Raw genomic sequence first — 13069 nt, forward strand, 5'->3', positions numbered from 1 at the left:
CCCATTAGCTAGACATCTTAAGCTTACTCCTTTCCCTTTCTGAAGCATGGAGAAAAAACCTCCACATTTCACAGCTTACTCAAGCAAACCTGTCCTTAAACATCACCAAATTAACCTTTCTCTATTTTGAAGAGACTGTTAGAGCAGATTAAGAGTAAAATCAGGTGACAATCATTTCATGTGGATTGTGACCAAGTAACAAGGCTTTCATGATTGTGAATGCTTGATGTTACAGCAGCACACATGTTTAGAGCACAGAGTAAAATTAGTAAAACAAATATAAGGAAAGGTCCTGATTTTGCCAACGTTTATATATATTCTTACTGTTAAGGTCGTATAGTCTTACATTCTGGTAGTCCTGCTGAGGTCAAGAGGTATATTTTGTATGTATAAAGCTATATACGTGGCAAAGTGTTTGCATGTTCAAGGCTAAAATATGTACAGCCTCTTTTAGCGATTCCTTTTTTTTTGGGTCACCATCCATCTTTATTCTTACGGCAGTAGGTGTCAAGGAAAGCATTCTTCTTTCAAAGGTGTATTTTCAGTTTTTTAATTAGTACACTGGCTATGTTGAGCGTCATATGAACGTGGTTTTCTTGATGCAGAGTATAAAGCTGTAAAATCGAAGGAAAAAGCACAGCATAAGCTTTAGCTTTTGCCATTGATTTGTTTTACCACATCTATATTAGTAGAAATTAATATAACATTTAACATAATTGGGAATATTTTGCATGATGAAAAATCATTTTAATCGGCTTGTATGCATAAAATCAAGTCTTATGCTCACATAAATGGTGATAATGGATTACAGAGGAAAAAATTTTTGACAGGAACATTTTCATATGGAGAGATTGTTTTGGTGAGTGAATGTAACAGTACAGCTTCCTACCTGCAACCCCTTACTGCAGGATGCAGCTATACTGCCAAAAGCTACAAAAATAATAAAAGTCTGTTTTGTTGGTGACATTACTTTCTGAGGGATGTAGTGTAAGGAATTGTAGCAAAGGAACATTTTGTAGCAGAGCCAGAAGTTCTAATTGAATTGGGCCAGCTCAGCAAATGAAGCTCATTGCAGTCCATTAAGTTTACCTGAGAAGACTTCTAGTCAAATCCCTTTCTGAAAGTCGGAGATCCTGATGGATGTTTTGTAAGAGGGAGTATTTGCTCAAATACTGTGTTAGAGTGTTCCTTCTTTTTGCTGAAGTAAGATATTTGTTACATCTTGGCTCAGGAAGCTGTTGCCTTTTCATGGCACTGTATACACATAATCCAGAGAAGTTTCATCGTAAGTGATATATATAATATATTATTACAGTATACCTATTTAATTGGAACATACTAAATCAAGGTGACTGCTTTTTATTGGACTGCCTCCCAGTAAACTGGCATACCCTAATGATACTGAATGGTAATCACTGCTGCTTAGTGGGATTACATTTTACATAAATTCCTCTTAATAGTGATGTATTTAGCTAGTGCCAGATAGTTAAATGATGTTTATCCAAGTGTTAACTTCCAAGTGCTATTCATTGAATACACAATGTACCAAATAAAGATTATATATTATATATATTTTTCTTGGCAGAAGGCATCAGTGAATAGCAGTTCTAGATAATAGAATTGACAAATTTCTTTTTAGACTGTGTTTCTGAAATGCAATACAGAAGCGAAGGAAAAAGCTTGGTTTTTACAAAAAGTTGTAGTTAGAGATCATGTAAGTCACAATTTCATGTCTGAAATTTATTCTTAGTTTTGTCTCTGTCCCTTATGACTTACGATTAGCTTTTCCTTAAGCTAATTTGGCAACAAAACTTTGTAAAAATATCAGTAGCTAAAAAATTCCTTTGTATGTAGATGTACTCTTCCAATAAGCATTGGGCAGAATTTTACAGCAGGCATTAGAGCTTGCTTGAGAACACTCTTAAGAGATTGCTTAAAAGGAATACAAAGCACTTCCTGCATATATAATTTGCCGCTTTCAAATCTGATTTGTTTTTTAAACTAAATTGAAATTGGAAAAAGGATTTTACACTATGAGTCTAGTATTTCTCTTATGCAGATTGAAAAACCGAAGCATGAGGATACTTAAGGCTTTACCCAGGGTCTTTGTAGTAAGTCCAGTTAGTACAAGTAACAGAGCAGGCAGATTAAAATGTCCACATAGGCCAAGTATAAAACATGAAGATGCTAGTGGATAACATTTCTACTAAGATGCTAGACAATGAACTTGGCAGCTGAGGCGCTAATATCAAACTTTCACCAACTGTGCTACTGAAGTGGTTACCTCCTGCAGAGGGTAAGTCAGAAGGAGGGAGCGGGGAAACTAACAGCTCAGATAAATCCACCAAACTATGTGTCAGGGCTCTAAACTAGATTGAGTTCAGGAACTCAGGGGTTCTGAGCTGCCTAACTTTAATGTTCTGCCTTGTGCTGTGACATATCCGTGGAAGTATTGATGTGCATACATCTTCATTGAAGGCAAAGCTGTCATGTATTTTTATTAAATTACTTCATTGGTACCTGCAGCAGGCTATTCAAGGGGTGGGTCTCATCCTGAATTTCCTTTCCTCTTAGGATACAGCTTTTTGAGAATTTAATCAGTAGGAATCATGCAGCTACTTGCTTGATGAATCTCTCTCCATCTGTCCTTCCTTCCTTGTTAGAGCTGAGATTTTAATTACAAACATCTGTGCACTTTCTCTGTTTCGTCATCAAAAATAGGAATTGAATGTCCCTGTTGCTGCTGGCAAAGACAGAACAGAGCAAACACCATGATGGAAACATTTGCACAGCTAAGGGAGAATCTCTCCCCCTGCCTCCTTGGGGTCTAGTTAGAAGGGTAGGTGAGCAAGCAGATTGTATTTTTGGGGGCTTCTCCATGTGAGGAGGAGCATAACAAAAGGAAGTTATATTTATACATGTATTTCTATGTATAAATTATTACTAGAGGATTTTTTTCCCCCTGTAAAAACAACTCTATAGTTGGAACAGTCTTTTTGGCTAAGGTATGTTAAGCAAAAGCCTCCTTATCAGTGGTGTATTCTTTATTACATGAGAGCACATAGATTGTTTCACTGAAGTTCTTTACAACCCACTCTTTGTGCTCTTGTAGTCAGACTAAAACCTCCATTTTGTGGTTTGGAAAATACAGTAGGAGGCTATGGAGAGAGAGAGAGAGAGAGCGAGCTTGAGGGGGCCATATATGGAGAGAGAGAGCATTAATACTTACTCTTGGTCACGTAAACCTTTTTTACTGTGGTGGTTAGGAAAATGTGCCAGTTAAAAAGATATCCCTCGCTCCCTTCATTCTCCTCCCTTTTGCCTTCTGAAAGAGCAGGTGGGAAGTTCCTTTCATAATACACATGGCATATCGTTATTTATTCATGTGTTCATCTTTCTTTTTCTGATGAAAGTACATGTAGGAGGAACATTATAAATCCAAGGTAATTTTCTACAGTAGCTACAGGAGGCTTATAAAACATTTTTGCAGCTAGAAATACATGCATTTTTCAAAAAAGTGTATTGCAAACACAGCTGGCTTAATAAAGAGGACACACAAAGCTGCTCACTTACAGTTCTGTGGCGTGCCTCATTTCTCATGTAAAGCTCCACAACATGGGAATTATTGCAGTGCTAGCCTTCACTACTGTTGAGTTACATCTAATAGTGTAACTTAATGTTCATAGAGAACAGGAACGGTGAACCTATAGCTTCCTTCTGCTGGCAAGGACAAAGTAGTAGTGCTTCTGAAAGGTATGCTTTGCCTTGCCTTGCCTTCCCCGTCCTTGCCTTTTCTTTCACTTGAAGGTGGATGAAATGATGCAGAGAGGAGAAAAGAGTGAATAGAGAGGAGTGAAATTTCACAGAAAATAGAGCTCAGAGGGAAGAGAGTGTAGAATTTAATTTGAGACATTCATTGGATTTTTTTCCTATAGTGATTTCTGCTACTTAATTAAGCAGTCTCATAGCCACGGTGCTCAGCTCTCCAGCTCTGATCTATGGCATTAAAGAATTTCCTGCCCACACCCTTTATTATTCTGACTTCAGGCGCTGCAAAAAACATGAGAAGCAAGGATATTGATATTTTAATCATCCGGCTATGACGTTAATAAGATTTTGGCACTATGTGATATAACATACCCTTTGTCTTGATATCTAGTGATACAAAGAGACATCTAGAGCTGCAGGTTTAACCTTAGAGGTTTTTGCCCCAGTTGTGCTGCCATGGCACATCACTGTATTATATTGTGTGCAAAAGGGCTGTTTCTAAAGCAGCAGTTACAGTCCTACAGTGTCTTTGCTTTAAGATAGAGGGCAGCAGGTGCTCTACAGGTGGGTTGGTGCATGCAGTCTGAAAATCAGGCTTTAAAAGGAAGCATTTGAAATCTGGACATCACACATAGCAAAAGGATTTTGAGGTATAGCACCCTAACGTCAGACTACCTAGGTTGTTAGGTTTCCTTAAGAGACAAGTTGAACAGATTTGAAAGGGCGTGCAATTCTGCTAAAGGAGTTAAAATGATAAGGCATAAGCCAGCTTTTTAACGTGTGATTAACATTGGCTATAATTTCCCTTTTCTCCGTTATAGAAAGCATGGAAAGAGATTATATGGTCGGGATTTTGCCAAGATCTTTCTTGCTTTTAGAGAAATGTTTGGTTTTACTTGCTCCAACTGCAATTGACAATACATTGAAATAGTGATTCAAAAGATTACAAATGAAATTATTTTGAAAACTTATTTAGGCTCTAGTAATTTACTAGGGTGCCCAGAATGAAACTACCATGCAGCAGATTCATGTCCTTAACAGACAATACCCCTTTTGTGCATACACATGCAGATAGGAAGCCAGGCAGGCCTTCTCCAGCCTCCAAAGAGAACAAATACAGGCAAAAATTGAGGGTTGTCTGTGATAAAGCCATTAGCAATTTTTTCCCTTCGTTTCTGTCCCTGTCTGTGTCCCATTGCCTTTTATGCATTTATACAGCACTTGTGTTATAGAAGCTGAGCGAAAAAGAGGCAGAGGTGCATGGGCCCCAGCGGATGGGCAGTCTAAATCCATGCTTTCTAAAGGCCCTGCCCTAAGAACCATCAACCGTGCCACTCTCTAGTTATAAGTCTGGCTTGATTTAGGGCAGTTATTTGCTTTTCAATCGCAGCTGCAGTCCCCTCCTATCGCAGTTTTTGCCTTCAGTGCTCACTGCAGAACAGGGTCTGGAACTGCACATGACATGTGCGCAGTCACACACCAGACTCGTAGCTCATGTTTTGCAAGTATCTAGAAAGTAATTGTTCCATTTGGGCACTTCTAAGAAACATGAACTGCTTATATACCTACAGCTGTGCTGAAATAATCTTCAAAAGCTCCAACTTGGTATTTTTTTCTACAGCTATGTATTTCTGAGAATCAAGGAGGATGGGGAGAGGGGCTCCAGGCCCCTGAGCAGTGGGAAGTGGTGAGACACCAAGAACGACAGCTCTGACTCAGCGTGGGCATGGTCAGGAGCGAAGGTGCCCAGACCCCTGCACATACCAAAGCATCCCCTGGGAATGTGGCGAGCAGAGACAGGGCACCTGGGGGGGGCACCACCCCCCTACCAGCTCAAAGAGGCGAGCTCCAATAGTGGTCATTGTCCCCCCAGAAGGAACCTAGCTATGGTTTCCACCTGGCCAAAAGCCAGTGCTGGAAGGCATGTGGCGGCCGAGATGGAGCTCCCTTGTAAGGAGCATGCAGCTGTTCAGGTCCTGGGCTGCAGGGGAGAGCCTGAGCCTGTTGCTGGTACCAGAGGGCAGCAGAGATGACAGCTGTGTGAGGTATGACCAGGTGGATGATCTGCTCAGCCTGGTGGCAGAGCTGAAAGGGGAAGCATGGGCAACAAGGAGGAGGAGCTGGAAGCCATCGTGCAGCAGCAAGACTGACATAATCACCATCATGGAAACATGGCAGGATAACTTGCATGACTGGAGTGCTGCAGTGGATGAGTATAAACTCTTCAAAAGGGATAGACAGGGAAGGAGAGATGGTGGGGAAGCTTTGTAGGTCAGGGAGTGTTTCAACTGCCTAGAGCTGAATGATGGTGACAGTAGGGTTGAGTGTTTGTGGGCAAGAATCAGAGGGAGGGCCAACAAGGCGGGTATCCTGGTGGGAGTCTGTTATAGACCACCCAGCCGGGATGAAGAGACAGATGAAACGTTCTACAAGCATCTGGGAGAAGTCTCAAGATCACTAGCCCTTGTTCTCATGGGGGACTTCCACCTACCAGGTGTCTGCTGGAAATATGACACAGCCAAGAGGAAACAGTCCAGGAGGTTCCTGAAAAGTGTGGAAGAACTGCCTGACACAGCTGGTCAGTGAGCCAGCCAGGGGAGATGTCCCGTTGTGGTGGCTTGACCTTGGCTGGATGCCAGGTGCCCACCAAGCCACTCTATCACTCCCCTTCTCAGCAGAAGGGAGCAGCAGCAGGCCATCCCCATGTGCCAAAAGATGAGCTGGCAGGGAAGAAGACCAACCTGGCTGAACAAAGAGCTTTGGCTGAAACTCAGGGAAAAAAAGGAGAGTTTATGACCTTTGGAAGAAGGGGCAGGCAACTCTGGAGGGCTATAGGGATGTCACGAGGTTATGCAGGGCAAAGATTAGAGAGGTGAAAGCCCAGCTAGAACTCAGGCTGGCCACTGCTGTAACAGGTAACAAAAAATGCTTTTACAAATACATTAGAAACAAAAGAAGGGCCAAGGATAATCTGCGATCTTTACTGGATGTGGTGGGGAACGTTGCCACAAAGGATGAGGAAAAGGCTGAGGTACTCAGTGCTTTCTTTGCCTCACTTTTTAATAGCAAGACCTGCTTCCCTCTGGGTACTCAGCCCTGTGAGCTGGAAGACCGGGATGAGGAGCAGCAGAATGAAATCCCCACAGCCCAGAGGAAGACAGTCAGTGACCTGCTGCTCCACTTAGACGTGCACGAGTCTATGGGGCTGGATGGGACCCACCTGAGGGTACTGAGGGAGCTGTCAGAAGAGTTCATGAAGCCACTCTCTTTGGACCAGGCTGCCCAAGGAGGTGGTGGCATCACCATCCCTGGAGGTGTTTAGAAAACACATAGATGCAGTGCTTAGGGACATGGTTTATTGATGGACTTGGCAGTCCCAGCTTAATGGTTGGACTTGGTGATCTCAGAGGTCTTTTCCAGCCTGAATACTTCCATGATTTTTGGAATACTACCTGAATTTTGGTTTGGACTTCCAAGTTTCCACGGGGCAGTCCTGTGCATCATCTGCCTGTTAAGCCCTCCTCCTTTAAAAGAATATAAAAAATACTGAGAAAAAATGCTAGATTTAACAAGGAAATTTTAGGTTTATATATAAGGAGTCTTGGTCCAATTAAAACACCTTTCCTTGTGTAAGCATTTCAAAAGCCCACCAAAAAGATTGATTTGTCTGTAACTGAAATGTCTGCCAATTACATATGACTAAAGAAATTAATTTGTATATTTCAGCACATATCCCCCCCACCTTCTTTATTAGAATGTTAATGTGATGAATACATAATCCCAGAAAAAAAATATTATTTATTCTGCAGATACAAAGCAAGAACATTTATAGTAATGTGCATGAGGATGTAACAGCAATTTTATTGGCACATTCCCTTAGGATGCCTTATATGGAGGATGTACTATAAACTACCTGCAAGGATTTAGTGGCATACAGTCATATCTCTATTTTGACACCAAATTAATTTGTATATTACACCAAGTGTAAATTGTAGATGTTCTGCAGAGGAAGAGCAGGGCTTAGGTAGACTTGTAGTAGACAAGCTGAAGCACTCCATGGCATTTTTTACATCCAAGGCAATTACTAATAAAAAAAACCTCGGAGAGCACTGTGGGTGGCATAGGTAGTAGCTATTCTTCTGCTTGATGCCGGAGTAATGTGCTTTTCCCCACAGTTATGCACTCAGTCTGGGTAGTGGAGGTAGTAGTGGTGTCCCTGTCCAGTGATAGAGAAACACTCACTGCCAGTCAGATTAATCAGTCTTCCCCCTTTTGTGACTAGCAAAGGTTTGTTGTTGGTACTTAGCCTGGGTAACAAGAACCAGTGAGATGTTGGTTTGAAGGAGAGTGTATATGCAGGTGTGCCTCCTGTACTGCCTGAGTAGGAAAAAAGGCAATGCTCTGTTTTCATCTATGTGATTCCAGCAAGGTGATTACCCAGTTTCTGACAGGTCTGTTAAACGCTGTGCAAAAGTGACCTTATGGTCACTCGCATATCTTAATAAAATAAATCAGTGCATATCTGCTACACAATTGACCTGGAGAAGCATTTAATTTTATTTTCCCACTTCTTGCAGAATGTATTTTGTTCTACTTATGCAATTTATGCTTTGCACAGTAATGCATAGTCCTTCAAACTACAGATCATAAAAATAAGACTAGATACTGTATAACTCAGCAGCATGTCAGGAGAAAATGCTTTAATGCCTTCTGCCTACTATTACAGGTTCAGAGATATCTACATTTTCAATTTTGAATTCTATACTTTCAGTTTTGAACTGAAGGGAGAAGGAGGATCTCTTCTTTAATAGACAGCTAAGATGTCTGGACCAGTCTTTAGTTCTGATATGATTTTCTCTGAATTCAAACCTTTCTTCCATCTGCATATATCCATGGGAGAATATATCTACTAAGTGTATGCTATATGTCAGAACTTATAAAATATTCCAAAGAAGCCATAATATCACTGAGATATCACTTAATATCACATTATATTACTGAGAGGGTTTCTCAGTGCATTTGAAAAATTGCAGTTAACTAGATTGCAAACAGGTTAAAAATAATCAGCACATATATTATGCATGATATATTGAAATTAATCTTTTTTTGATACCTGATCTATTTGTCATCAGATGTCATCACTGATACATTGTAGATGAATAGTCCTAGCCAAAGACCAACATCCCGAGATGGAACTGAATACAGAAATACAGAGACATAGCTGCAATCCAGACTTGAAGTTCTCTCCTTTTAGTCCATTTTCTGTAGCCTAGATGTCACTGGCTCCTGGCCACTGAAGCATGTAGATACTGTATATGAGCCATGAAACCCATGTGAGTTACCTCTGCCAGGCTTGTGCTGACTTCTGTTCAGGGTCAGCTCATGGAGATCTCTCCTGCACTTGGAGGCAGGAGGGCTTGTCCTGGAGCTGACACAAGTGAAAAATCAGTTGCAGCCCTGAGAATGGGCAAAGGGAGGAGGAGGGAGGAGGTGGTGAGCCCAGTGACATGTTACCAATTCACAGGGAAAGCACAGCTAAAGAGTGGTTGGAAACTTGCTCTATAAGACTAGCTAGTTGTGGTGCATAAAATATGCATTTACTTGATTAGGGTAAAACTGGAGAATGTTGTCTTGAAAAAAAAAAATTGGATTAGTTTAAGGCTCTCCTTTGCTGTTCAAAAGTATATAATATCTTGCAGATTTGAAAGATACTATATAAACCCAAAATCCACTGATTACTGCTGTTGCTGCCGAGCCTGACTGTGTCAATAGCTCTTATACCAGAGTAAGGGCGCTTCTAAGAAACTGCAGATAGTGGTGGTCAGAGGCCTGTCTTTTCAGCTCTGAAATGTCTACATCCGTTTCTTACCGTTACTGGCAAGCTCTAGCAATTTTTTTTAATTTTAACTGGCACTTACTGTAAAGCTTTTAAGTGATATGAGGGGGTTTGTGCATGATATAGTGCTTAAAAATGCCCCTGTCAACCAACAGAGTTGCATTCAGATGGATTTGGTTTGCTTTGCAAAAGTCATCAATTAGAGCATCTCAAAGCCATCTTTGGAGAATGCAAGTAACTTCCATGACGATTGGCTTAAGGAGTCTTGCTGCTTTCTAAAGTGATAGCTGCCATCTAATCATATTTTGTGTCACACTAATATTCATCTCAAATATGATGTTATTTGAAAGCATTAGCAAAATACATTTTAGCATCAAGTACCTTATCTTTAATTGCAGTTGAATCAATGTTAATTTTCAGTTTGTAACAGAGCTGTTGGCCAGCAATGCTACGTGGGGCCCTGTTATGGAGCAGCTGCACAATTTGTCCATACTACAGGCAGAAGGAGGAAAGGTTTTGTCCCAAATCTTTGATCTCTACTACAAGAAACTCAGTGTTATTTTTCCCTTTCCCTTCTACTGAGACTATACTGGAACTACTATAGTTTAGCAGAGTAACGCAGAAGGTACTCGAGCTGAGTGTAAGTGGAGTCTAGACCAGGATCTGCATGGCTCACCCTCTTCTCCAGTTTCTGACTCCTACACTGCATTAAGCTGTGCCCTCAGCTGTAAAGTCTTCCTCTGTCATTCCTTGAACGTTTCAAATAATTATAGAGTACCATTCCTTGATTTTTACATAGTACTTTAGGCTGCTGCGTATCATTCTGTGACCTTTAGTCTTTCTACCAGTCTCTCCAATAGTTTCCTTATGTATGCATGAGTATGTGTCTGTATTTGTTTATATATAACGCAGAGTCACCTTGCAAAGATCAGGAAGATTAGGAATAGCAAAGTATTAAGTTTTATGAGCACATCATATAAAATAAATATGATCACTGAAACAGCAGTTAGCTTTTTATGTGGGAAAATAATTACTTTAATAATTACCTTTGAGAAGACTTCACTTCCCTTCTGCTTTTCTTTCTTTTCTTCCTCAAAGCAAGCTGATGCATAAGTCATTTTTGTGTAATGTGTTTTTCAGATATGGAGACAAGTGAAAAAATCCAGAAAAGTGGAGTTCTTCAGGTGTTCGCAAGTCTGTTGACGCCACAATCTTCCTGCACAGCAAAAGTAGCTAACATCATAGCAGAAGTAGCCAGAAATGGTGAGGTTTTCTACAAGAACTTTTCTGCTGGAACATCTTCAGTTTTTCACCTCACTTGTCAGTATGTTTTACTTCATTTATGTTTTCATTTTGTAGATTAGACACTTTTCATATCCCTCTCTTTCACTCTTTTTGTTTTGTCAAATTTTATTTCTCTGCTTTTTAATATAATCAAAACAGCGTTTGGCTGCTGGATTTTTTTAGTCCTTACTTTCATGCTATTTAGTTTTTAACACAATAGTATAATTTATTGGGCAGAAATAGCATGCACCTGGCTTTATGAAATGCATATAGAAAAAAAAGATGTGCATAATTTGTGCATCCAGTTATACATAGTGCACACAGTTACAACAGTAGTATGTGTAGAGATGGTTAAAGGATAGTAGATCGTTTCTTTGGTCTGAGATTTATGATGACATTATTATCATTATGAAGCCTTTGATACCACATGGAAATCAGTTACTGCTATCAAAAGAGCATTATATGTGTTAGAGCAAGAGCCCAAGATCCATTTTGGTATGTATTACATACATACAGTCATATAATATATGAGATGATCTACAACTGTTTAGATTTTTTTTTTCTTTAGGAGAATTATCTTAAAGCTCACCCAATCTTCTGTATACCTTGAGCTCAAATAAATGGTGTCATATCTGCAGGCAGGCACTACTGTCAGACCCTGTGACACTGGGGTAGAGGAGGTTTGTGGCTGACACTTCTCACTCCTTGACTTGCTGCTTTCCCAGCCAGAGAGGCACAGGTTGCATTTTGCACTTTCCTTTCTCAGACACGAACCAGAGAAAAGTAGGATGCCTCTTAACTGCTGTCTACATGCAGGCCTGGCAGCTGTATCTCTCTCCCTCTGTAAACTCTCATGCTGATGCTCTACAGAGAAAGGGCTACATTATTGCTGACTGTTTCCACATTCCCTTCCTACCTTTTCTTTGGAATCACAGTATTACAGCTTCTTACTGATAGCCCATGTGACCTCCTCTACCCAATTCACTGATTTTGAGACAATGTATATATGGATATTCAGAAACAATTATCAACAAGAAGACATATGTATGTATATATATATATATATATATATATGATTAGGTTTTAAGTTTTAAAATTATTTAATAAATAGTAAAAAGTGTAAACATAGAAATTTAAGCTTACAGATGTTTCAGAATAAGATTCATGCAACTATCACATGCTAATAATAACACTCATAATAAGTATATTTAGAATATTGCAGTCAACTGTGTATCCTCATAGTTAGTCCTTTTAGCTCCTACCTCAGAATGGGGAAAGTTAAGAATAAAACCAATGTTCACAATTAACTGATTACTATCCATTGTTTCCTGCCAGATTCTCTTACAGAGCATTTTAGCCAGTATCTTTCAAATCTGAATTAATACACAAAATCTCTGAATAGTTTCTCATGTACCCTTTTCCTTGCCAGCTTTTAAATTGTTGTTATGAGTACACTCTTCAGAGTGTACTTTGAAAGCATTTTACCTGGTTCATCATACAAAATAGCTTTTGTCTTTTTCTTACAGTTATTAGCAGGTATAACTGGGACCTCTGGCAGGTAAGGTTAAAGTGAAGGTATTCAGAAATTATTTAAGGTGCCCAGTGCTTTCAAGACTGAGATGAGCTGGGTGTTCCTCTTCGGATTCTAACTGTTGAAATCATTGCTTAAGCAGGATACCAGGGAACACCTTATTTGAATTCTGTTCTTTTCTTTGTCCTCTTACGTAAGAATACAAATGCTCATGCTTATATTGCAGCTTTTTTCAACAAGCTTCAAAGGCACTTAGAGAAAGTTGTGTTATCAACATCCTACAGATAGTAGGCATTAAACCCTGGCAGTTGAACTGATTTCCCTATGGTCATGCCAGGCAGCCCTGGCAGAGCTGGTAGTAGTGCCTCTGACTCTGAATCTGGGCTTTACTGATAAAAGAACATCTTTTGCTTCCCCACTTCTTCGTGACCTTTCCTATTCCCCTCATCTGGTCCAACACACAGACACACACACAGAGACACGCACACACACATATACAGACATGTCACATCATATCCCTCTGCCTCAGTAGTTTTGTTACGTTTCATCTCCTCTGTTCCAGCTCTTTGTGCTCTTGCTCTGTTTCACCTTTCCAGTTCACATGACTTTTCCTCCTCCAAACGTGAACCTGTGTTAATCTCTCCCATTTT

The 13069-nt window shown here is 40.1% G+C and overlaps 1 protein-coding gene across 10 annotated transcripts in view; it reads left to right on the forward strand.

Annotated features, from left to right (window-relative positions):
* Positions 1 to 13069, forward strand: part of RAP1GDS1 (Rap1 GTPase-GDP dissociation stimulator 1) — a 101340-nt gene that overhangs the window by 43037 nt on the left and 45234 nt on the right. For 5 of the 10 annotated variants that reach the window (XM_056326805.1, XM_056326762.1, XM_056326816.1 and 2 more), the window contains exon 3: positions 10745 to 10867. The exons of 3 other annotated variants lie outside the window; for them this stretch is intronic. In XM_056326805.1, coding sequence (XP_056182780.1) covers positions 10745 to 10867 — 123 coding nt within the window. Of the gene's footprint in view, positions 1 to 10744; positions 10929 to 13069 lie in introns of those variants that run through there. 2 more of the 10 variants (XM_056326823.1, XM_056326833.1) reach the window with 2 other exon arrangements.

This window comes from Falco biarmicus, chromosome 1, assembly GCF_023638135.1.
Source record: "Falco biarmicus isolate bFalBia1 chromosome 1, bFalBia1.pri, whole genome shotgun sequence".
NCBI classification, from domain to species: Eukaryota; Metazoa; Chordata; class Aves; order Falconiformes; family Falconidae; genus Falco; species Falco biarmicus.